The sequence below is a fragment of the Thamnophis sirtalis genome, unplaced genomic scaffold, assembly GCF_051295495.1.
Source record: "Thamnophis sirtalis isolate CommonGarterSnake01/CBP01778 unplaced genomic scaffold, rThaSir2_p1.2 scaffold_9, whole genome shotgun sequence".
In the NCBI taxonomy this organism is placed as follows: domain Eukaryota; kingdom Metazoa; phylum Chordata; class Lepidosauria; order Squamata; family Natricidae; genus Thamnophis; species Thamnophis sirtalis.
The window spans coordinates 1,492,317-1,516,080 of NW_028261389.1; the positions used below are offsets into that span (position 1 = coordinate 1,492,317).

The following is a 23,764-nucleotide window of genomic DNA, read 5'->3' on the forward strand; positions in this document are numbered from 1 at the left end:
TCTCTTTGTCCTTGAGAGGAAGAATGGGGATTTCCTCCCCTGTGTTGAAAGAAATGTCCTTCTGGGTTCAGCTCCAAGTGGGGAAGAAGACACTGGAGACATGGAGGCTGCTTGGAAAGATGGTTTATTGTTGGACGGGGCCACATGGCTTGAGCCCTGAACAGAAAAGGGGATCACATGCTTCAATGTTGGTGGAGAAGAAGAGAAGGGCTGAGGGAGGGGCTTGCTAGGCTTTTTATACCCTGTTCAGTCCCACCTCTCTGTTTCCTGTTCCTGTGTAAGAAATGTATTCTGATTGGTTGTCAGACTCCCATGGGACCATGCAGGGGGCTACTCTCTAGGCTGTGATGAGTTCTCAGTTGCCTTGTGGTCAGTTGAGTATATTATCATGCCTTTCTGTAGCTGCTGGTGAGGTCTTTATTATGTAAAGTGGGCTAGCCTGGCCATCTCAATGGCCCATTAACTGAGGATGGGCAGGAAGCTACAGGCAACTATTCTGTCTTTTAAAACATGTTTCTTTCTTTTCACATCCAGAGAAATATTCTGCCTCTGGAACAAGCTCCCCGTGGAGATCCGGACCCTTACTACCCTCCCGGCCTTCTGCAAAGCAGTGAAGACCTGGCTGTTCCGGCAGGCTGGGGGCTGTTAAAGCACCCGGCCCCATCTCAATTGTGACTGTTGTGGATTTTAAAATTGTTGTATTGTCTTATTTATTCCCTCCCCTGTTTATTGTGAGCCGCCCGGAGTCCTTCGGGAGTGGGCGGCATACAAAACCAATAAACCTAAACCTTTTCAATATCTCCCAGGATATTTTACTTCTCTGTGAGAGGGCTGAAAAATAACTTCCCACACCTGGACAAGGTGACCGATACGGAGACAGGGAAGAGAATATTTCTCACCCAGCCATAAAAACGTCTCCTCCCCAAAAGAGAGGTTGTCTCAAAAGGGTGGAAAGCGTGAAGAAAATGGAATGATTGTTTAAGTTCGGACTTACCAGAAATCTGTCAGCTGTGTTTTTTCAAATCTCACCCAGAATGGGATTTCTTTTATTTCCCCCTGAGATTTATTTCCTGGATGCTTTTCTCAGGTGGCTGCAACAAACTCTCAAATTTCTCTTTGCCCTGGGTGTGATCGCCCATGGGATCAGCAGAATTGCTGCCTATAAATAGCCTAAGGGCCAGGCAGGTTGGACAGTCCGGAGAAAAGACAGGACACAGGCGGTCATCTAGCAGGACGAAGCGGAGGTGAGAATGTCCCTCGTGCCTCTCCATCGCCTTGCAGTTGGGTCTTCGGCCTTTCTTGGAGTTGTCAAGAAGGAAAGTTGGAAAGGAGAAGGAGGAGAAAGAGGGGAAGGAAGGAAGGAGAAGGAAAGAGGGAGGGAAGAAAAAAAGGAAGAAGGCAAAAGGAAAGGAGAGGAAGGAAGGAAGGAAGGGGAGAAAGTGGGGGGGGGAAAGAAAGAAAAAAGAGAAAAGAAAAGGAGGGAGAGAGGGAGGGAGGAAGAGGCAAGGAGGGGAAAGTCATTAAATCCCCACATTCGGAGTTCCTTCACAACCGCCCAACGTAGAGTTTTGCTCTAAGGTTGTGGTGGGGCGAGGGGGCTGAAGGGCAACTGAGACCTTCTCCTGCCCATCCTTGGTTCTCCACGTCCAGCCCCATCTGAGGGGGTCCTGATGCTCCCTCTCTTCCACCTTCTGTTGGGCCTTGTGCTGGTGGGGCCGTGGAGATCTTCTGGGACCATCTCACTTCTTGTGCTTGTGTGTTTTAAGAGAAGAAGAGGATGGGACACCAAACCTTCTGGGGATTCTGCCTCTTGGCCTGCCTGACTCTGACCTCCTGGGTGGAAGGTGAGTGCCACCTGCCAGTCCCACCGTTGAGCCAGCCCAGTGGACCCACAGGGGGCCAAGATCAGGAGTTGAAGGACAGTTGGAAGAAGCGGGAGATGGAGCCCCATCTACCTGCCCTCTTCCCTCTTCATGCAAAGCTCGGTTGCCCCCTCCATGTCCTGTGAAGGGGGCCCAGCCAATGCCACCTGGGGGCAAAGCTGCAAGTGCCCTTCCCCCTTTAGCTTGGGCACCAGGGGAGATGCATACAGCTTTGGCAGCTGGAAAAATACCTCTCTGGCTGTGTGGCAGAGGGGTGGATGGAGTGGAACTGGGATCCATGAGGTCTAAGTGGGAGGGATTGGGGCGGTGCCTTCCCCATTTCCGAAACAGTTGTTCTAAAGATGGCTCTATGTCTCCTTCAGGTTACCCAGGGGGTCGATCCAGGTGTCCTGAAGAGGCCATTTATTATCGACAGCAATGCTATCAACCAGTTGATTTGTCCCTCACCTGGGATGCGGCAGAGGTCAGTGTGATCGATAGACAAAGTTTTGTCAGCCCCGTCAGGGAGACCAGAATGGCCCTTAACTGAGATCGGCTCCCATAGCAGAATCTTCCAAGGATCCTTAGGCTCATCCCCCCCCTCCCAATACTTCAGTGAATTAAGAAGGTCTGAACTGTTTCCGATTATCATCACATTTCTCAGGGCTTTTGGGCTCGGTGGTCTTGCATGTTTCAGTCAAGGTCCTTTCTCTTACTCCGGTGGTGAAGTTCAATTTTTTTTAACTGCCGGTTCTGTGGGCATGGTTTGGTGGGCATAGTGTGGCTTGGTGCGTGTGGCTTGGTGGATGTGGCAGGGGAAGGATAATGCAAAATCCCCATTCCCTCCTGATCAGCTGGGACTCGGGAGGCAGAGAATAGATGGGGGCGGGGCCAGCCAGAGATGGTATTTGCCATTTCTCCGAACTTCTCAAAATTTCCACTAGTGGTTCTCCAGAACCGGTCAGAACCTGCTGGATTTCACCCCTGCCTTACTCTACAGGTTTTGGAGAATCTCCAACTCATCCTCTGATTTCGCCAAAACCCGTGTCGTAAAGAGAGCAGAGTTGAACAAGAGTTTAATCTAAGAGATTTCCCCAGACATAAGAGAGCTGGCATAGATTTGGGAGTCTTCAGCTACTGCCCAGCGGGCATTAACCCATCCAGCTTGCTTTTCAAGGACAGGCTGGCATATATAGGGCTGTGTGTTGTATTGTGTATTTTTGTAGTGTGTATTTTATTTGCACAGTTTTATCTTTTTGGACTCCAAGGTCTCTTCCAACTCTTCCCTTATTTTGCTATTCTGTCATTCTGCTATTCTGCCATTCTCCTATTCTCTTATTCCATTACTCTCTTATTCTGCCATTCTTCCTCTTCACGTCTGCAGATTGAGTGCCAACACCTGAGGAGTGGAGGCCACCTGGCCACTTTTCGGACTGCTGCTGAGGAAAGAATCGTCTCCTCCCACATCAGGCGCTCCAGCACCACCACAGATGCCTGGATTGGGATGCATGCTGTGCGAACACCCAAGGTAGGCCTGGCTTTGGTCTCTGATCCCTCTGAGATGGCTTCATCTCACAGACCCCCAGATTCTCCAGCCACAGGTTCCTCTTTCCTCCCAGTGTGGAAAGCCACAGGGGATTGTGTGGCTTTGGGATCAGCTCTGTGCCAGTGGAGAGTGTGGGCAGCCCCCAAGACCAATATCTGGGGACGGCACTGACTGGGGAGGAGGGAATCCCTTGATGGGAGGAGAAGATGAATGCACAATCTAGTTAAGAGATCCTTCTTAGGAGCTTAAGATCTCCAGGTGGGAAGAAGAGACCTTTCCACATTCAGATTCCACTTTTTATTGGTTTATTTGTTAATCAATTTTTAGCCACCCATTTCACCTAAGATAACAGAAGAATAGAGTTGGAAGGGACCTTGGAGGTCTTCTAGTCCACCCCTGAGCTCAAGCAGGAGACCCTATAGCATTCTGAACAAATATTTGTCCAACCTCCTAACCCTTTCTGCCACCTTATTGCATGAAGTCCTCACAACCTCAATGTGTGTGAGACGAGAAAACAAAGACTCCACAATGTTCCCTTAACCAAATTGTCTTTGATTCTCAAAACCTATTTCCTCACCTGCCACCAAACAAGAGATCCTATCGGACAGTTGGTGATTCCAGACACCTGGAGGGCAAATACTTTACTTCCTGAATGTCCTTTTCCCACCTCATTAGAAACTCATCTGGGAATGGGCGGATGGAGCCACCTACACTCCAGGAAGCCTCCTCTGGGACAACAGAGCCCCCAGCACCAGCCTTTCCACCGCTGAATGCATCTCCCTCACCAACATCCATATTCCAGGAAGTGAGTCTCAGTCCCTTTTCCACAAAAGGGGGGGGAGATGGCCTTTCCTTACCTCAAGAGGTCCCCCTCGGAGGTCTCCCTCCCTCCTTCCTCTTGCTCTCCATCCCCCTTGTCTTTTCTTCCTTCCCCTCTCCCCCATTCTCCTTCCTTCCAGCCCCTCTCCCTCCTCTGCCCTCCCCCATCTTCCTTCCTTCTCCCACTCCCTCCCTCCTCTTCTTCCTCTTTTTTCCTTTCTCCTTCCCTTCTTCCCTTCTCCCTCTCCCACCATTTCTTCTGCGATCCCTCCTCATCTTTTCTTTCTACCCATCCCTCTTTCCTTCTTTCCTTCCATGCCTTCCTTCCCTTCTCCTTTGTTCCCCTTCCTTCCTTCCCTCCTCCCCCTCCTTCTATCATCTTCCCTCTCATCCTTTCTCCTTTCCTCCCACCCTCCTCCCCCTCCCACCATTTCTTCCTCCATCCCTTCCCCTTCTTTTCCTCCTACTCTTCCTTCCCCCTTATTTCCTTCTCTCCCTGCCTGCCTGCCTGCCTTCCTTCCTTTCTTGCTGTTTCCCTCCCCCTCCTTTTCTTCCTACCTCCCCCTCCTCTTCTTCCTACCCCTCCCTCACTTCCTCCCTCACTGGCATCCTTCAAGCAACTAGAATGCTGACTTTCTTCACCCAGAGTCTAACAGCCTTTCTGCTCCCCTCCAGACGCAGCCAGGTGGATCCAGCGTACCTGTGCCACTGCCCTGCCCTTCATCTGCAAGTACAGAGCTTCCCTCTAGGCCTAACCACCTGCGGAGGAGACGAGCAGACGGCCTCTTCCCCACTGGGGAGCATCATTTCATTTCATGTATTCATAATCAAGTTTATACTTATATCTAATCTGTTATCTAATTCATTCTTGATGAGAAAAAAAACGAATAAAGCAAATAAATAAATAAATCTAAGGCGGTTTCTGCAACACCCCGATTCCAGGCGAGATCAACCTCCTGACCCTCCTTGACCGTCTTCCCCCCAGTAGGACAGCCAACCTCGCTTCCTGCTGTGTCCTGGAACCCCTCCTGTGGGTCTTGCTAATTGTTGAGGGTTGCTAAACTCAATGCTTCCAAGGTGTTTATAGCTGGGTTTCTATTCTATGGTCTGTTGGCTGCTCAGAGAGTTTGAGTTTGGAGTTTATCGACATTTGTATGCCGCCCACTCCCTTGGGACTCTGGGCGGCTCACAACAAGACTAGAAACATACATAAAAATTAAAATAAGAATACAATTATTAAAATTTCACACCATGCATACTGTTAGCGTGGGGCTGGATACTAATCAACAGCCCCAGGCCTGCCAGAACAGCCAGGTCTTAGTAGCTTTACGGAAGGCCGGAAGAGTAGTAAGGGTCCGGATCTCTACGGGAAGATCGTTCCATAGGGCCGGAGCAGCTACAGAGAAGGCCCTCCCCCGGGGAGCCGTAAACCGACACTGACCGGCCGGCGGCATCCGGAGGAGGCCCAATCTGTGTGATCTTATTGGTCTTTGGGAGGACCACTGCCTACTGAGGCTTGACTTTCGGAGACCAAACCCCCACTGTAGGGAGGAGGAACCGACCAGGTGGTTCCGCCCCAGGCGACTTATGGACCCCTTGAGGTTCCAGACGGAGCTTGGGGCTATTCCTGATACCCTCGCCCACAGTCCGGTGGAGACTCTGGTTGCTGCCTGGAACTCAACAGCGACGGAGTCTCTTGACCAGATCACGCCACTACGGCCGCTCCGAGGCAGTGGATTCCGGAGGCCTCCTTGGTTTACCGAGGAGCTCCGGGAGAGGAAGCGCCGGAAGCGATGCCTAGAGCACGCATGGAGGTCCAATAAGTCCGAATCGAACCGAGCACTTTTAACATCTTGCATCAAGGAGTACATCAGGGCAATTAGGATGGCGAAAAGATCTTATATTGCCACCTTGATTGCGTCCACTGAGTCGCGCCCAGCCGCCCTGTTCAGGATAAGCCGCTCACTCCTAAATAGGAGGGATACGGGGGACCCCCTGCAGGGTAGGGCTGAGGATTAGGTCCAGTTCTTGGCGGACAAAGTTGCTCGGTTTTGGTCGGACTTGGACTCCGATTCTGCAGATCCAGCCGAGGCACAGGGGAATAATCTGATAGACCATCGCAGGGTTGAGTTTCAGGATGTTGCCCCGGACGATGTGGACAAGGCCATGAGAGCTGTGAGTGCCTCCACTTGCGTACTGGACCCGTGTCCCTCCTGGCTGGTTGCTAACAGCAGTGAGGTGACACGGGGCTGGATCCAGGCGGTTGTTACCGCCTCCCTTCGGGAGGGGGTCTTTCCCTCCACACTTAAAGCGGAGGTGGTGAGACCCCTCCTGAAGAAACCATCCTTGGATCCAGCCGTTCTTAACAATTATCGTCCAGTCTCCAACCTCCCCTCTGTGGGGAAGGTTGTTGAGAAGGTGGTGGCCTTCCAGCTCCAGCGGTCCTTGGAGGAAGCTAGTTATCTCGACCTATTCCAGTCCGGCTTCAGGCCTGGTTACAGCACTGAAACTGCTTTGGTCGCATTGACCGATGACCTCTGGAGAGCCAGGGACGGAGGCCATGCCTCCATCCTGGTTCTCCTTGACCTCTCAGCGGCTTTCGATACCATCGACCATGGTATCCTTCTGCGAAGACTGCGGGAGGTGGGGGTGGGAGGCACTGTTTTGCAGTGGTTCTCCTCTTACCTCTCGGACAGGTCGCAGTCAGTGTTAGTTGGGATGCAGAGATCGACCCCTAGGCCCCTAACATATGGGGTGCTGCAGGGTTTGGTCTTATCCCCCCTACTATTTAACATCTACATGAAACCGCTGGGCGAGATCATTAGGCGGCACGGGATCAGATATCATCAATATGCGGACGATACCCAGTTGTATCTGTCCGCCCCGTGCCAACTCAATGAAGTGGTGGACGTGATGAACCGGGGCCTTGAAGCTGTTAGGGACTGGATGAGGGCTAACAAGCTTGTGCTCAACCCGGATAAGACCGAGTGGCTGTTGTGTTTCCCTCCCACTAATCTGGCAAGTGTTCCATCTCTCAGGCTGGGGGGTCAAATACTACACCCCTCAGACAGGGTTCGCAACTTGGGAGTCCTCCTGGACCCACAGCTGACCTTTGACCACCATTTGTCAGCTGTGACCAGGGGAGCATTTGCCCAGGTTCGCCTGGTGCGCCAGTTGCGACCCTACCTGAACCGGGAGGCCCTCACAACAGTCACTCATGCCCTTGTGACCTCTAGGCTGGAATACTGCAACATGCTCTACATGGGGCTGCCCTTGAAGAGCATCCGGCGACTTCAGCTAGTCCAGAATGCGGCCGCACGAGCGATTGTGGGTGCACCTCGGTTCACCCACATAACACCTATCCTCCGCGAGCTGCGCTGGCTACCTGTCGATCTCCGGGTGCGCTTCAAGGTGCTACTTGCCACCCATAAAGCCCTTCATGGTAGTGGATCTGGATACTTGAGAGACCGCCTCCTGCCAATTACCTGAGCCAAGGTGGCGCAGTGGTTAAATGCAGCACTGCAGGCTACTGCTAGATCAGCAGGTCAGCGGTTCAAATCTCACCGGCTCAGGGTTGACTCAGCCTTCCATCCTTCCAAGGTGGGTAAAATGAGGACCCAGATTGTTGGGGGCAATATGCTGACTCTCTGTAAACCGCTTAGAGAGGCCTGAAAGGCCTATGAAGCGGTATATAAGTCTACTGCTATTGCTATTGCTATTGCTATTACCTCCTCGCGACCAATTAGATCACATAGATTAGGCCTCCTCTGGATTCCATCTGCCAGTCAGTGTCGACTGGCAACCACGCAGAGGAGAGCCTTCTCGGTAGTAGCTCCAACCCTTTGGAACGATCTCCCCATGGAGATTCGTACCCTCACCACCCTCCAGACCTTCCGCGCAGCCCTTAAAATCTGGCTATCCCTTCAGGCCTGGGGCTAAAGATTGTAATCCATCCCCACCCGAATGGTATGAATGTTGTGTTCTTTTTAATTATGTATTGTGCCTATGTGACATTGTTTGTATCCCCTTTCCTTATGAGTTGTAAGCCGCCCTGAGTCCCCCCAGGGAAAAGGGTGGCCTATAAATAAACTTTTCCAATTCCAATTCCAATTTCCAAATGGCAAGAGGCGGTCTCTCAGGTAGCCAGGTCCTAAACCATGTAGGGCTTTAAAAGTAACGACTAGCACCTTGAAGCGTGTCCGGAGACCAATGGGGAGCCAGTGCAGCTCGCGGAGGATAGGTGTAACGTGGGTGTATCTATGTACATCCAGTATCGCTCGCGCGGCTGCATTCTGGACCAACTGCAGTCTTCGAACACTCTTCAGGGGCAGCCCCATGTAGACCTGGGAACACTGGGCTGCATGTAAATGGAACAAATAAATATACAGCGATCTGCTTCTTGGGTTTCCTGAACTAGAATCGAAAAGGTCCTTTCTCTTTTGGCCCCCCAGAACTTGGTTTGCAAAAGGTTTCGAAGCCATCAGCCCAAAGGCCAGGCGGAAGGATGGCCATGAGATCTGGGGGGAAACCAAAACTGGGGGGTCCAGGAGTCTATTGGGGGTGATTGCATCAGCGTCGAGGAAGCCGCTCTTCTGCGAAATCCAACCGATTCCTGTGTCTATCAGGGTGGCAAGGATTCTCACCTCGAAAACTGATGTGTGTGTTGTGTGTTTGTATGTGTGCGTTTACCTGCCATGCTTCAGTCCAGCCCCCCCAATCTCATGAATCTCAGCTATCCTGAGGTTCGTGAGAATTTAATGCAAGTTGACCTGTTCTGGATACTCATTTGAATCCGAGAGAATAACAGAATATCATTGAAGGGACCTAAGCTTTTCGCTTTATTTTTACATTTTTCGATCTTTTTCGTCGCACTGTGATGACGTCACATACGCGCTTTCGTCGACTGCGATTTTGTCGTCCGCGGTTTTGTGGTGTTTGGTTTGTTTGTTTGCTTGCTTTGTTTATTTGTTTTTTTCCTCATCAAGAATGAATTAGGTAACAGATATAAGTATAAACTTGATTATGAATACATGAAATGAAATGATGCTCCCCAGTGGGGAAGAGGCCGTCTGCTCGTCTCCTCCACAGGTGGTTAGGCCTAGAAGGAAGCTCTGTACTTGCAGATGAAGGGCAGGGCAGTGGCACAGGTACGCCGGATCCACCTGGCTGCGTCTGGAGGGGAGCAGAAAGGCTGTTAGACTCTGGGTGAAGAAAATCAGCATTCTAGTTGCTTGAAGGATGCCAGTGAGGGAGGAAGTGAGGGAGGGGTAGGAAGAAAAGGAGGGGGAGGGAAACAGCAACAAAGGAAGGTAGGCAGAGAAGGAAATAAGAGGGAAGGAAGAGTAGGAGGAAAAGAAGGGGAAGGGATGGAGGAAGAAATGGTGGGAGGGGGAGGGAAACAGCAACAAAGGAAGGAAGGCAGGTAGGCAGAGAAGGAAAGAAGAGGGAGAGAAGGGTAGGAGGAAGAAATGGTGGGAGGGGGAGGAGGGTGGGAGGAAAGGAGAAAGGATGAGAGAAAGGAAGATTATAGAAGGAGGGGGAGGAGGGAAGGAAGGAAGGGGAACAAAGGAGAAGGGAAGGAAAACAGGGAAGGAAAGAAGGAAAGAGGGATGGGTAGAAAGAAAAGATGAGGAGGGATGGCAGAAGAAATGCTGGGAGAGGGAGAAGGGAAGGATAGAAGAAGAAAGGAAAAAAGAGGAAGAAGAGGAGGGAGGGTGGGAGGAAAGGAGAAAGGATGAGAGGGAAGATGATAGAAGGAGGGGGAGGAGGGAGGGAAGGAAGGGGAACAAAGGAGAAGAGAAGGAAGGCATGGAAGGAAAGAAGGAAAGATGGTTGGGTAGAAAGAAAAGATGAGGAGGGATGGCAGAAGAAATTCTGGGAGACGGAGAAGGGAAGGAGAGAAGGAGAAAGGAAAAAAGAGGAAGAAGAGGAGGGAGGGAGTGAGAGAAGGAAGGAAGATGGGAGAGGGCAGAGCTACTCTGGCTGCCTATTGGTCTCTGGATACGCTTCAAGGCGCTAGTCGTCACTTATAAAGCCCTCCATGTTATTGGACCTGGGTACTTGAGAGACCACCTGCTGCCAATTACCTCCACTAGACCGATCAGATCCCACAGATTAGGCCTCCTCAGAATTCCATCCGCCGGCCAATGCCGACTGGCGACTACCCAGAGGAGAGCCTTCTCTGTGGCTGCTCCGACCCTCCGAAGGAGCTCCTGGTGGAGATTCGAACCCTCACCACCCTCCAGGCCTTCCGCAAAGCCCTTAAAACCTGGCTGTTCCCACAGGCCTGGGGCTAAAGAGCTTTTGCCCCCCTTCTCGAATGGTATGGTTGTTGTGTGCTTTTAAATTGTGTATTGTTCTGTTCGTCTTTTTTATCCCTTATCTGTACCCCCTTCCCTGACTTGGATTGTGAGCCGCCCTGAGTCCCCTTCGGGGAAAAGGGCGGCATATAAATGTAATAAATCAATCAATCAGAGGAGGGAGAAGTGCTGGAAGGAGGGAGAATGGGGAGAGGGGAAGGAAGAAAAGACAAGGGGGAGGGAGGGCAAGAGGAAAGGAAGGAGGGAGGGAGGGAGACCTCCGAGGGGGACCTCTTGAGGTAAGGAAAGGCCATCTTCCCCCCCTCCACCCCTTTTGTGGAAGAGGGACTAAGACTCACTTCCTGGAATATGGATGTTGGTGACGGAGATGCATTCAGCGGTGGAAAGGCTGGTGCTGGGGGCTCTGTTGTCCCAGAGGAGGCTTCCTGGAGTGTAGGTGGCTCCATCCGCCCATTCCCAGATGAGTTTCTAATGAGGTGGGAAAAGGACATTCAGGAAGTAAAGTATTTGCCCTCCAGGTGTCTGGAATCACCAACTGTCCGATAGGATCTCTTGTTTGGTGAGGAAATAGGATTTGAGAATCAAAGACAATTTGTTAAGGGAACATTGTGGAGTCTTTGTTTTCTCGTCTCACACACATTGAGGTTGTGAGGACTTCATGCAATAAGGTGGCAGAAAGGAGGGTCCAGAAGTTGTGTGAGCTTCATCCCTGGAGGTTTTCAAGAAGAGCTTGGACAAATATTTGTTCAGAATGCTAAAAGGCCTCCTGCTTGAGCTCGGTGGTGGACTAGAAGACCTCCAAGAATCTGAATGTGGAAAGGTCTCTTCTTCCCACCTGGAGATCTTAAGCTCCTAAGAAGGATCTCTTAACTAGATTGTGCATTCATCTTCTCCTCCCATCAAGGAATTCCCTCCTCCCCAGTCAGTGCCGTCCCCAGATATTGGTCTTGGGGGCTGCCCACACTCTCCACTGGATCCCAAAGCCACACAATCCCCTGTGGCTTTCCACACTGGGAGGAAAGAGGAACCTGTGGCTGGAGAATCTGGGGGTCTGTGAGATGAAGCCATCTCAGAGGGATCAGAGACCAAAGCCAGGCCTACCCTGGGTGTTCGCACAGCATGCATCCCAATCCAGGCATCTGTGGTGGTGCTGGAGCGACTGATGTAGGAGGAGACAATTCTTTCTTCAGCAGCAGTCCGAAAAGTGGCCAGGTGGCCTCCACTCCTCAGCTGTTGGCACTCAATCTGCAGACGTGAAGAGGAAGAATGGCAGAATAAGAGAGTAATGGAATAAGAGAATAGGAGAATGACAGAATAGCAGAATGACAGAATAGCAAAATAAGAGAAGAGTTGGAAAAGACCTTGGAGTCCAAAAAGATAAAACTGTGCAAATAAAATACATACTACAAAAATACAAAATACAACACACAGCCTTATATATGCCAGCCGGTCCTTGAAAAGCAAGCTGAATGGGTTAATCCCAAGTCCATGCCAGCTCTTTTATGTCTGGCGTGATCTCTTAGATTAAACTCTTCTTCAACTCTGCTCTCTTTACGACACGGGTTTTGGCGAAATCAGAGGATGAGTTGGAGATTCTCCAAAACCTGTGGAGTAAGGCAGGGGTGAAATCCAGCAGGTTCTGACCGATTCTGGAGAACCACTAGTGGAAATTTTGAGAAGTTCGGAGAAACGGCAAATACCATCTCTGGCTGGCCCCACCCCCATCTATTCTCTGCCTCCCGAGTCCCAGCTGATGAGGAGGGAATGGGGATTTTGCATTATCCTTCCCCTGCCACATCCACCAAGCCACACGCACCAAGCCACACTATGCCCACCAAACCACGCCCACAGAACCGGCAGTTAAAAAAAATTGAACTTCACCACCGGAGTAAGAGAAAGGACCTTGACTGAAACATGCAAGACCACCGAGCCCAAAAGCCCCGAGAAATGCGATGATAATCGGAAACAGTTCAGACCTTCTTAATTCACTGAAGTATTGGGGGTGGGGGGAGGATGAGCCTAAGGATCCTTGGAAGATTCTGCTATAGGAGCCAATCTCAGTTAAGGGCCATTCTGGTCTCCCTGACGGGGCTGACAAAACTTTGTCTATCGATCACACTGACCTCTGCCGCATCCCAGGTGAGGGACAAATCAACCGGTTGATAGCATTGCTGTCGATAATAAACGGCCTCTTCAGGACACTTGGATCGACTCTTTGGGTTACCTGAAGGAGACATAGAGCCATCTTTAGAACAACTGCTTCGGAAACGGGGAAGGCACCGCCCCAATCCCTCCCACTTAGACCTCATGGAGCCCAGTTCCACTCCATCCACCCCTCTGCCACACAGCCAGAGAGGTATTTTTCCAGCTGCCAAAGCTGTATGCATCTCCCCTGGTGCCCAAGCTAAAGGGGGAAGGGCACTTGCAGCTTTGCCCCCAGGTGGCATTGGCTGGGCCCCCTTCACAGGACACGGAGGGGGCAACCGAGCTTTGCATGAAGAGGGAAGAGGGCAGGTAGATGGGGCTCTGTCTCCCGCTTCTTCCAACTGTCCTTCAACTCCTGATCTTGGCCCCCTGTGGGTCCACTGGGCTGGCTCAACGGTGGGACTGGCAGGTGGCACTCACCTTCCACCCAGGAGGTCAGAGTCAGGCAGGCCAAGAGGCAGAATCCCCAGAAGGTTTGGTGTCCCATCCTCTTCTTCTCTTAAAACACACAAGCACAAGAAGTGAGATGGTCCCAGAAGATCTCCACGGTCCCACCAGCACAAGGCCCAACAGGAGGTGGAAGAGAGGGAGCATCAGGACCCCCTCAGGTGGGGCTGGACGTGGAGAACCAAGGATGGGCAGGAGAAGGTCTCAGTTGCCCTTCAGCCCCCTCGCCCCACCACAACCTTAGAGCAAAACTCCACGTTGGTCGGTTGTGAAGGAACTCCGAATGTGGGGATTTAATGACTTTCCCCTCCTTGCTTCTTCCTCCCTCCCTCTCTCCCTCCTTTTCTTTTCTCTTTTTTCTTTCTTTCTTTCCCCCCCCCACTTTCTCCCCTTCCTTCCTTCCTCTCCTTTCCTTTTGCCTTCTTCCTTTTTTTCCTCCCTCCCTCTTTCCTTCTCCTTCCTTCCTTCCCCTCTTTCTCCTCCTTCTCCTTCCAACTTTCCTTCTTGACAACTCCAAGAAAGGCCGAAGACCCAACTGCAAGGCGATGGAGAGGCACGAGGGACATTCTCACCTCCACTTCGCCCTGCTAGATGACCGCCTCTGTCCTGTCTTTTCTCCGGACTGTCCAACCTGCCTGGCCCTTAGGCTATTTATAGGCAGCGGAGGCAGCAATTCTGCTGATCCCATGGGGGATCACACCCTGGGCAAAGAGAAATTTGAGAGTTTGTCGCAGCCACCCGAGAAAAGCATCCAGGAAATAACTCTCAGGGGGAAATAAAAGAAATCCCATTCTGGGTGGGATTTGAAAAAACACAGCTGACAGATTTCTGGTAAGGCCGAACTTAAACAATCATTCCATTTTCTTCACGCTTTCCACCCTTTTGAGACAACCTCTCTTTTGGGGAGGAGACGTTTTTATGGCTGGGTGAGAAATATTCTCTTCCATGTCCCCATATCGGTCACCTTGTCCAGGGGGGGAAACCCCCATTCTTCCTCTCAAGGAAAAAGAGAAGAAATCGGAGGACATTGCCTGGAGGGCTACGGTGGCAGGATCCAACCTGGATATCGGTTGCTGGGACCAGAGGTTTTCGGACTAATGCTGGAGCCCATCTTCAGTGGGCTTCTGTCTAGGCTAGACTCTGGCCTAAAACTAAAACCTCTGTTCCCAGATTGATCCTGCAGATCAATCGTCTTGGGACATGTAGATTTGCCTTCCGTCGTGAGATATGGTTTGTTTGTTCGTTTGTTTGTTTGTTTGTTTGTTTATTGAATTTATAGGCCGCCCAATCCTGAAGGACTCCAGGCGGCTTACAAGAAGAAGAAAAAGAAAGAAAAGTAAAAAATAATAATTTAAAAATCATAACACACATTCGTTCTAATCGGGGCTGGACCTTAACAATAAGGTCAACAGCCCCAGGCCTGCCGGAACAGCCAGGTTTTAACAGCTTTCCTGAAGGCTATGAGAGTGGGTAACCTCCCTCTGGGGGTAGCTGATTCCACAGGATTGGAGCAGCCACAGAGAAGGCTCTCCTCCGGGGGCCCGCCAGCCGACACTGTCCGGCTGACGGCATCCAAAGGAGGCCCAATCTGTGGGATCTTATCGGCCGTTGGGAGGAGTGCGGCAGTAGGCGGTCACGCAGATATGCTGGTCCTTAGCCATGTAGGGCTTTAAAGGTAATAACCAACACCTTGAATTGCATCCGGAGACCAATTGGCAGCCAGTGCAGTTCGCGGAGGACTGGTGTAACATGGGTGTATCTCGGTACACCCAGTATCACTCGCGCGGCTGCATTCTGGACTAGCTGTAGTCTCCAAACGCTTTTCAAGGGTAGCCCCATGTAGAGCGCATTGCAATAATCCAGCCTTGAGGTGACCAGGGCGTGAGTGACTGTTTGAAGTGCCCCCCCGGTCCAAATAGGGCCGCAATTGGTGTACCAGGCGAACCTGGGCAAAGGCCCCCCTGGTCACAGCCGACAGATGGTGTTCCAGTGTCAGCTGCAAATCCAGGAGGACCCCCAAATTGTGGGCCCTCTCTGAGGGGTGTAAGTTTTCACCCCTCAGGACCAAGGACGGACTATCTGTACTGTCCTTCGGGGGCAACATCCAAAGCCACTCGGTCTTGTCGGGATTGAGCACCAATTTGTTCATCCCCATCCAGATCCTGACAGCTTCCAGGCATAGGCACATCACGTCCGCCACTACACTGAGCTGGCACCAGGCAGATAGATACAGTTGAGTATCATCTGCATATTGAAGGTACTTTATCCCGTGCCATTGTATGATCTCACCCAGTGGCTTCATATAGATGTTAAATAGGAGGGGGGGGACAGGACCGAACTCTGCAGCACCCCACATTTGAGGGGCCTAGGGGTCGACCTCTGTCCCCTGACCAACACTGACTGCGACCTGTCATGATAATGATAGTAATATATATAATGTTGAGTTGCTATGATAAATAATAATTGGATATGAGAAGGGAAGGGTAGAAATATCTTCAGAATATATATAAAGGTTATTAATCACAATAATAATGATTATAAAAAAATAAAATAAAACTATATACACTTAAACTTTAACTAATAGGGGGAAAATGCTATGATATAGGATATAACTAAATAAAGAAAGGAGAATGATAATAAATTATATACATGGAGGATTAGAAATTAGAAATCTTTGGTATTAAATATTATGGATGTTTAGCTAAAACAGGATATGAGGAATTAATGTTAATGGAGGATTCTATAAATAAGTAAATGAAATGCCAACATGTGGTTAGGGATTGAATTTTTGGTATAGTTAATGGCAGCAAATATAAGATTGTTTTGTTATTGGAGAGACACAGGTTGATAGGTGGAAGAGTATAACTCAAAATTAACTAAACTTAGTTGAATTCATTTGCAATAGGTATAGATGAATAAAAATTGATAATGATAGTAATGTATTTGATGTTGAGTTGATATGATAAGTAATAATTGGATATGAGAAGGGAAGGTTGGAAATGTATTTGGACTATATATAAAGATCATTAATAACAATAATAATTATTATAAAAAATAAAATAAAACTATATACAGTTAAATCTTAACTAATATGGGGAAAATGCTATGATATACGATATAATTAAATAAAGAAAGGAGAATGATAATAAATTATATACATGGAGGATGAAATTTTTGGTATTAAATATTATGGATGTTCAGCTAATACAGGATATGAGGATTTGATGTTAATAGAGGATTTTATAAACAAGTAAATGAAATGTCAGCATGTGATTATGGATTAAATCTTTGGCATAGTTAAGGATGAAGGATGTTTAAACAACTGTAGTCAACTAAAAGTGGAGGTATAATGATGTTAATATGGTAAACATTTGAGTTAAGATATTTGAATTAATATGAATTAATGGAAGAGATGCACAAAAACTTGTTGCAACCAGCTGATATACTTTTTTATAACATATACTTTTTTTTCTTTTGTTTTTTGTTCTTTTTTGTTTGGACTTTTTCCCCCCCACTGTTGTGGGTATGTGTTGTCTATGTAACAAAAAAATAATTAAAAAATTAATTAAAAAAAAAGATTACATACATTTTTGTGCCTTCCAGTTTCTTATGCCTTAAGAGTTTTTAAGAGTTTTTTAAATATAAATTGTATTAATTTTCTGTTAATTACATTTCTTAGTGCTTAATAAACATCGTGTCATCTGAGTATTTAATTTGCTGAGCAATTCAATTTCCATTCTTAATCTCCACCACTCCAACCGATAAAATAAGTTCCATGCTTGATAATATTCTGTATCGTCCTTCTGTTTGATTTCCAGCCCATCCACTTCCGCACAATCTTTTGCCTCTTTAATTATCTCGTCATCTTGCAGTGTTTCGTGCTAGGTTAGCTAAAATGCTTTAAAATATGTCTAGTAAATGTTGGAAATGTAATAAAAAACGGGCACATTTTAGCATATGTGGTGGACTTGTGTTAAAGCAAAAAAATGGGCAAAAATACACAGATGCCTAGAAAAGATAACAGGGAAACATGTAGATTTTAAACCTGAATTGTTTTTATTAGGGACAATATCAGAAAAATTTGACAAGAAGTGTGTTCAATATTACATGTCTGAGGATGAGGAAATAATAGAAAGAAAAAAAACATTGTACAGATTTATATGAATCATGCATCAAGAAACTGTGCTCAGAACAATACTGTGGATTAATATTTATATTCCGGAGAAACCCAAACAAAACATGGATTTTTTTAAAAGTCATAAGCATCACGACAAGATTTCAAGAGGAGGAGGATGGATGAGTTCATGAGAGCAGCATTTGTCAAACTGTGGCCTTCAACTTCCACGACCTGAAGTATGGATTTTTTTAGGCTTGGCTATATATTTTTTTAAAATATCATCGACATTATATCATGAAATTTGAAAATGCAATACAGGCAGTCCTTCACTTACAACAGTTCATTTAGTGACCTGTTGTGGCCCAGCAGGAATCGTTGGAGCTGCCACCAGACTCCGACAGCGAGGGGCCCTATGAGTTGGCCCTGGAGGATGTGGAGGACCCTGGACTGGGTTCCGACTCCGAGCAGGACGCAGAGAGGCTGGTTGGCCACCAGGTGGTGCCTGAGCCTTGGATCAGTGGGGAGGAGACAAGGGAGAGTGATCCAGAAAACAACACTGAGTTGTTCTGGGATGCACGCCGTCGAAGGGCTACTCGGCGTCAAGAACAACTACGTAATTACAGGAGGTAATTACACTCAGCTGATGGTCATTAGGCTCCTCTCCAGACTCTAAAAGAGACTGCTGGTGCCATCCCCTTCTTGCAGAAGTCAACGCTTTGACTAAAGAGAAACAAACTTGGCAGGCTGGATTGCTGCCAGAGTTTGTCTGAATTGCTGCCAAAGTTTGTCGGCCTTGCTGCCAAGGTCCTGATCTGTTTGTTTACTTGGCTTTCAGCCACCTGAACTTGTCTGAACTTGTTATTAAAGGACACGCTCATGTAAGCTTGTCTCGGCATTCGTTACTGGACGGAGGAAGGGATCAGAACAGTGAAAGTTCAAAGTCACAACGTCTCTGAAGAAAGCGACTTATGACCATTTTTCACACATGATCAAAATTCAGACGCTTGGCAACTGACTCATAATTATGACCGTCGCAGTGTCCAGGGGTCATGTGATCCACTTTCGTGACCGTCTGATAAGCAAAGTCAAGGGAGAAGCTGGGTTCACTTAAGAACCATGGGATTAACATAACAATGGCAGTTATTCACTTAACGACGCTGCCAAGGAAAGTCATAAAATGGGGCAAAATTCACTTAACAAATATTTCACTTACTAACGGAAAAGCTGGGCTCAAATTGTGGCCGTAAGATGAGGGCTACCTGAATTGGCATGGCTCTCGCAAATGGTCATCCCTGGAAATTTCCATGATAAAAATGGGACAGCCATGTATATCCAGGAAGGCATAAGGAGTCCTGCTTTGGGCAAGCGGTTGGACTAGATGACCTCCAATGGTTCCTTCCTGCCCTATGATTCTGTGATTTTGGTATGTATCTGATCATGGTGCAAATACCTTCAGAAGTGATGGATAGCAATAGCAATAGCAATAGCAGTTAGACTTATATACCGCTTCATAGGGCTTTCAGCCCTCTCTAAGGGGTTTACAGAGTCAGCATGTTGCCCCCAACAACAATCCGGGTCCTCATTTCACCCACCTCGCAAGGATGGAAGGCTGAGTCAACCTTGAGCCGGTGAGATTAGAACCGCTGAACTGCAGAACTGCAGTCAGCTGAAGTAGCCTGCAGTGCTGCACTCTAACCACTGCGCCACCTTGGCTCCTTGGCTTTAAGGAGCCCCAGACCGCTCCCGAGTGAAGGATGAGGATGAGGAGAGGAGAAGAGAGGGAAGGAGGACTGGAAGGGGTAGGAAGAGGAGGAGAGAGGGTAGGAAGGGGAAGAGGCAGAGAGGAGCAGGGGAGAGGAAGGGGGGAAGGAAAGGGAAAGGAGAGGAGGAGGAGAAAGTATAGAAAGGAGGGTGGGAGAAAAGGAAAGGAAAGTAGGGTGGTGATAAAACAAAATAGGTGTATGGGATGGTAAACAAATCAATACCGATCATATTTTTAATTGTTTATGTGGAAAAATGAATGTTTGCGTTAAAATGTGATAAGAATAATAACTAAGAGAATCTATACTTGTAAATGTGTGTATGAGACTAAAAATAAAAAAGTACAAAAAGAAATGATGGAGCAATAAAGGTTTTCAAAAAGAGAATTTCTGGACAATTATTTCTCTAGAAAAGTATAGGATCTATATAACATTTCAGAGAAATGGCTGTCCAATCTCTTCTTCAAAACCTCCATTGTTGGTGCATTTACGATTTGGAAATTTCTCCTTAGTTCTAGGTTGCTTCTCTCCTTGATTAGTTTCCATCCATTGCTTCTTGTCCTGCCTTCAAGGGCTTTGGAGAATAGTTTGACTCCCTCTTCTTTGGGGCAACCCCTGAGATATTGGAAGATGCTATCATGTCTCCCCTCGTCCTTCTCTTCATTAAACTAGACATTCCCAGTTCCTGCAACCGTTCTTCGTATGTTTTGGCCTCCAATCCCCTAAAATCCTCTTTGTTGCTCTTCTCTGCACATCTTTTTTACATCGTGGCGACCAAAACTGGATGCAGTATCCCCAGTGTGGCCTCGCCAAGGCTTTGTAAAGTGGTAGTAACCCTTCTTAATTCTACGTAAATGCAGCCTAGGATTGCCTTGGTCTAGAAGACCTCAAAGATCCTTTCCCACGCTATTATTCTCTTTGGATTTAATAAATTTTTATTTTAAACACATAAGCACATCAACAAAAACAAACACATAATTTAAAAACAACATAGGAACAAAAAGTTCCATCGTATATCATACTGCAGTTCCGAATCGGTTTTTTTGCAGTTAGTGTTTTCCCTACTATACATTTCTCTTTCATTCATAATCTCCTTATTCGTTATCCATTTTTATGTACATTTCTTTATTTATTTAAACTTAGCTACTTATGACCAAATATTATTTACCTATATTATGCTTTATATTTTTACTGTCATTTATTCTCTTACATACAGTTATAGATATACATTCACATAGTTATTCTTTTTCTTTGCCATTCTTATATTGTTATTATCCCATTTGAAAGGTTATAAGGTATAGTTTGAAATGCTTTGTTTACCATCCTTCGCACCTGCTAAGACACCACCTTGTTTTCTTTCTTTTCTCCCTCCCTTCCTTCTCTACTTCCTTCCTTCCTCCTCTCCATCCCCTTCTTCCTTCCCTTCCTCCCTCTCCCCTACTCCTACCCTCTGTCTTCTCCTTCCTACCTTCTCTCCTTCTCTTCCTCCCTCTTCTTCTTTTTCTCTCCCTTCCACCCACCTTCCCTTACCTCTTTCTTCTTCCCTTACCTCTCCTCCACTCTTCCTCTTCCTTTCCTACTATCTCTCCTTCTCTTCCTCTCTCTTCTACCCTCCACTCCTTTCCATTCCTTTGTCCCTCCATTCTCTAATTCCTTCCTCCCCTCCTTTCCTTCCTTCTTCCCTTCCTTCCTTTTTCTATTGTTATAGGTGTCTCTTTCAAATCCCAGTTCATGTTTTCTTGGGGATGGTATTTCCACACACCCATTTTTGTTTCATATCATTTCCTTTTTTCTCTAGGATTCTACAGTCTGTATCCCAGCTATCGTCCTGATTTGAATTCACCAATCATGACCCCCTTGTTTTACTCATAATTATTATTTTTGGGTGTTATTCTATTTTTTTATTGCTTTTTTTATTTCTTTGCTCCATCCATCTGTACCAATTATCCCATATCTGGTAGAATTCTGATTCTTCTTTCCCCTGTATTTCTTTCGTTAATTTATCCATTTCGGCACAGTCCATAATTTTCCTTATTATTTCATCTTCATTTGGGGTTAGTTTGTTTTTCCACTTCTGGGCGAAAGCGATCCTTGCTGCTGTGAGTATATGTAGTGTTAGATATTGTATTTCTTTTTTGTATTTCATCGGTATAATTCCTAATAGAAAGAATTCAGGTTTCCAATTTAATTTAACCCTTGTTATTTCTTCCAACCGATTTTTGATCCTTTTCCAGAATTTTTTTGCCTCTTCACAGGTCCACCATAAATGATAATTATTCTCTTATTCTGCATCTTAATTCTGTATTTTGGCTTTGTTCTTTCTTATCTGTATCAAACGGGGTTTCCGTGTTTCTGTGCGTGAATGTGTGTCTGTATGTGTGTATATACGTGCGTAAATGTTTTGTTGAGGACTAATGTTTGCTTTTAGCCACAAGTTTGCTCCTGAGTGTTTTATTCATCTGTAGCGAGTTGTATGTTTAGGGAATCAAAACTTGGTAACCGAGGAAACATCTTGGCTAGAAATTCGGAGTGTTTCTTGGGCCAAATATTTGCTCTTGAAATCCACTTCAGAATAATCTGAATGGGGCTTTTGATGATAACTCAAACATTTGAGTCCAGGGAGGTCAGTGGTTAATCGGAGCGAATGACAAGTGAAATGACCAAATATTTTAACAAAACCTCCCCCCCCCCTTGGATCTTCCCCAGCACTTGAGTTATTTGCCCTCTTTCTGTTTCCCCACCCTGGGCTTTGTAATTGGGCTGCAAACCAAGCGATTCTGGATCCTTCCTATCAGCTGAGAGGCAAAAGATTGGATTTCAAGTGTACATAGCAATATAGCAATAGCAGTTAGACTTATATACCGCTTCGTAGGGCTTTCAGCCCTCTCTAAGTGGTTTACAGAGTCAGCATATCGCCCCCAACAACAATCCGGGTCCTCATTTCACCCACCTCGGAAGGATGGAAGGCTGAGTCAACCCTGAGCCGGTGAGATTTGAACAGCCGAACTGCAGAACTAGCAGTCAGCTGAAGTAGCCTGCAGTGCTGCATTTAACCACTGCGCCACCTCGGCTCTTAAATCGGAACACAATAGAACCACCCCGTGGAATGGAGTTTGCTTAGGTTGGGCTGGCACTGAGCACAGAAAGGGACCAAAGACTGGATTCTGAACGTGGAAATAATCAACAAGAACGCGGCGTCCTCCTTGTAAGCCAGAAGTGGGGAACTGTGGCCCTTGTATGAACTCCTGGACTTCAGCTCTCAGAATTCCTGAGCCAGCCTCAGGTGTTCAGCTCCAGGCTCAGGTGTGGCTCAGCAGGTGATCTGGAGCAGCCCCCGGGAAAGGGGAAACCTCCTAGCCAAAGGAACTGATGGTCAGGTCCACAGTTCACCTCCATCAGAGCAGAGGGAGGAGAAACCAGGCTTAAACTCTTCAAAATTGGACTGCAAGGCGGCAGGGAAGGAAGGAAAGAAGGAAGGAAGGAAGGAAGGAAGGAAGGAAGGAAGGAAGGAAGAAAAAAGAGAGAAAGAAAGAAAGAAAAAAAAGAAAGAGTAATAAGGAGAGAGAAGGCAGACAGGGAGGAAGGAAGGAGTGATAGACAGAAAAAGAGAGAGAGAGAGAGAGAGAAGGCAGGGAGGGAGGGAGGAAGGACAGAGAAAGAAAGAAAGAAAGAAAGAAAGAAAGAAAGAAAGAAAGAGGGAGGGTGGGTGATGGCAGGAAGGAAGGAGGGGGGATAGACAGAAAAAGAAAGAGATAGGGAGAGAGAAGGCAGGTAGGGAGGGAGGAAGAATAGACAGAGAAAGAAAGAAAGAAACAAAGAGGGAGGGAGGGTGAAGGCAGAAAAAGAAAGCGAGAGAAAGGGAGGAAGAGTGAAGGCAGGCAGGGATGGGAAGAAGGAAGGAGGGAGAGATAGAAAAAGAAAGAAAGCGATAGAGAGAGAGAGAAGGCAGGCAGGGAGGGAGAAAGAATAGACAGAAAAAAGAAAGAAAGAAAGAAAGAAAGAAAGAAAGAAAGAAAGAAAGAAAGAAAGAAAGGGAGGGAGGATGAAGGCAGGAAGGAAGGAGGGGGGGATAGATAGAAAAAGAAAGTGAGAGAAAGAAGGAGGGAGATTGAAGGCAGGCAGGATGGGAAGGAGGGAAGGAGGGAGAGATAGAAAAAGAAAGAAAGAAAAAGAGGGAGGGAGGGAGGGAGAAAGCAGGCAGGCAGGAAGATGAGAATGAGAAGAAGGAAGGAAGAGATGGGTGGACTCCAACTCCCAGAATCCCCCAGCCAGCATGCTTCTTTCGTGCAGTCCCTCTTCGTTGCAATTCAGGACCTGTCCGTGCAAACGGCCTTTCCGAAAGGGGGTCCTTTTTGTGGCCTTCCTGGAGGGGCCTCGGGGGGGGGGGTGTTCACTAACAAGCGACCCAAACTTCAGGGTCCCCAACCAACCCACCCACCCACCCACCCATCCAGTCTCCTTTGCGTGGCGCCCCCCTCCCAATGGCTTGAGGGACCGGGCATTTCGGGGTCTCCCACTGGAGTCCTAACCAGGCGCCGCCCCCCCCCCCCGTTCGCCTCCTTCAGATCCTCCAGCTAGGATTGCAACTAAGCGGGCGGGGAAAGTCGCCCTGAAGCCCTGCCCACTTTTCGGGAGGGGTCCCACTCCGCAGGGAGGGTTTTCTGCTGGTCTGCCATCTTGACTTTTTG

The 23,764-nt window shown here is 47.8% G+C and overlaps 3 protein-coding genes across 5 annotated transcripts in view; 2 read left to right on the top strand and 1 right to left on the bottom strand.

The window, feature by feature from the left end:
* The first annotated feature begins 1,125 nt into the window (after nucleotides 1-1,125).
* On the top strand, nucleotides 1,126-7,824 carry LOC148043975 (regenerating islet-derived protein 3-beta-like). Of its 3 annotated transcripts, XR_015697668.1 has the most exons (7): nucleotides 1,126-1,244; nucleotides 1,767-1,844; nucleotides 2,246-2,346; nucleotides 3,247-3,390; nucleotides 4,084-4,213; nucleotides 4,903-5,077; nucleotides 7,713-7,824. XR_015697668.1 is itself a non-coding variant. In XM_087722633.1 (6 exons), exons 2-6 carry the CDS (start codon nucleotides 1,778-1,780, stop codon nucleotides 4,974-4,976), a joined length of 516 nt encoding a protein of 171 aa, XP_087578759.1. In that variant the 5' UTR covers nucleotides 1,126-1,244; nucleotides 1,767-1,777; the 3' UTR covers nucleotides 4,977-5,135. The 3 variants fall into 3 exon arrangements, 2 of the variants coding, with proteins under 2 accessions (XP_087578759.1, XP_087578760.1); XM_087722633.1 differs by lacking the exon at nucleotides 7,713-7,824 and having other exon boundaries at nucleotides 4,903-5,135; XM_087722634.1 differs by lacking the exon at nucleotides 7,713-7,824 and having other exon boundaries at nucleotides 1,134-1,244; nucleotides 1,772-1,844; nucleotides 4,903-5,135.
* A 1,342-nt stretch (nucleotides 7,825-9,166) lies between these two features.
* LOC148043976 (lithostathine-like) lies at nucleotides 9,167-13,320 on the bottom strand. The gene is made up of 5 exons (XM_087722632.1): nucleotides 13,173-13,320; nucleotides 12,671-12,771; nucleotides 11,649-11,792; nucleotides 10,886-11,015; nucleotides 9,167-9,399 (listed from the first exon to the last, which is right to left on the bottom strand). The coding sequence occupies exons 1-5, from the start codon at nucleotides 13,237-13,239 to the stop codon at nucleotides 9,326-9,328; spliced, it is 516 nt and encodes a 171-aa protein (XP_087578758.1). The 5' UTR covers nucleotides 13,240-13,320; the 3' UTR covers nucleotides 9,167-9,325.
* Nucleotides 13,321-21,964: 8,644 nt separating this feature from the next.
* CIMAP1B (ciliary microtubule associated protein 1B) overlaps nucleotides 21,965-23,764 on the top strand; it is a 10,512-nt gene continuing 8,712 nt past the window's right edge. The window contains exon 1 of the mRNA XM_087722629.1: nucleotides 21,965-22,379. The gene's annotated coding sequence lies outside the window, so the exon portion shown is untranslated. The remainder of the gene's footprint in view (nucleotides 22,380-23,764) is intronic.

Bases quoted from the DNA above. Each gene is read 5' to 3' on its own strand.
- LOC148043975 (XM_087722633.1), top strand. From the start codon at position 1,778: ATGGGACACCAAACCTTCTGGGGATTCTGCCTCTTGGCCTGCCTGACT. The intron at 1,845-2,245 runs GTGAGTGCCACC...TGTCTCCTTCAG, and splicing joins TCTGACCTCCTGGGTGGAAG to GTTACCCAGGGGGTCGATCC. The intron at 2,347-3,246 runs GTCAGTGTGATC...TCACGTCTGCAG, and splicing joins TCACCTGGGATGCGGCAGAG to ATTGAGTGCCAACACCTGAG.
- LOC148043976 (XM_087722632.1), bottom strand. From the start codon at position 13,239: ATGGGACACCAAACCTTCTGGGGATTCTGCCTCTTGGCCTGCCTGACT. The intron at 11,016-11,648 runs GTAGGCCTGGCT...CCACCTCATTAG, and splicing joins ATGCTGTGCGAACACCCAGG to AAACTCATCTGGGAATGGGC. The intron at 9,400-10,885 runs GTGAGTCTTAGT...GCTCCCCTCCAG, and splicing joins CAACATCCATATTCCAGGAA to ACGCAGCCAGGTGGATCCGG.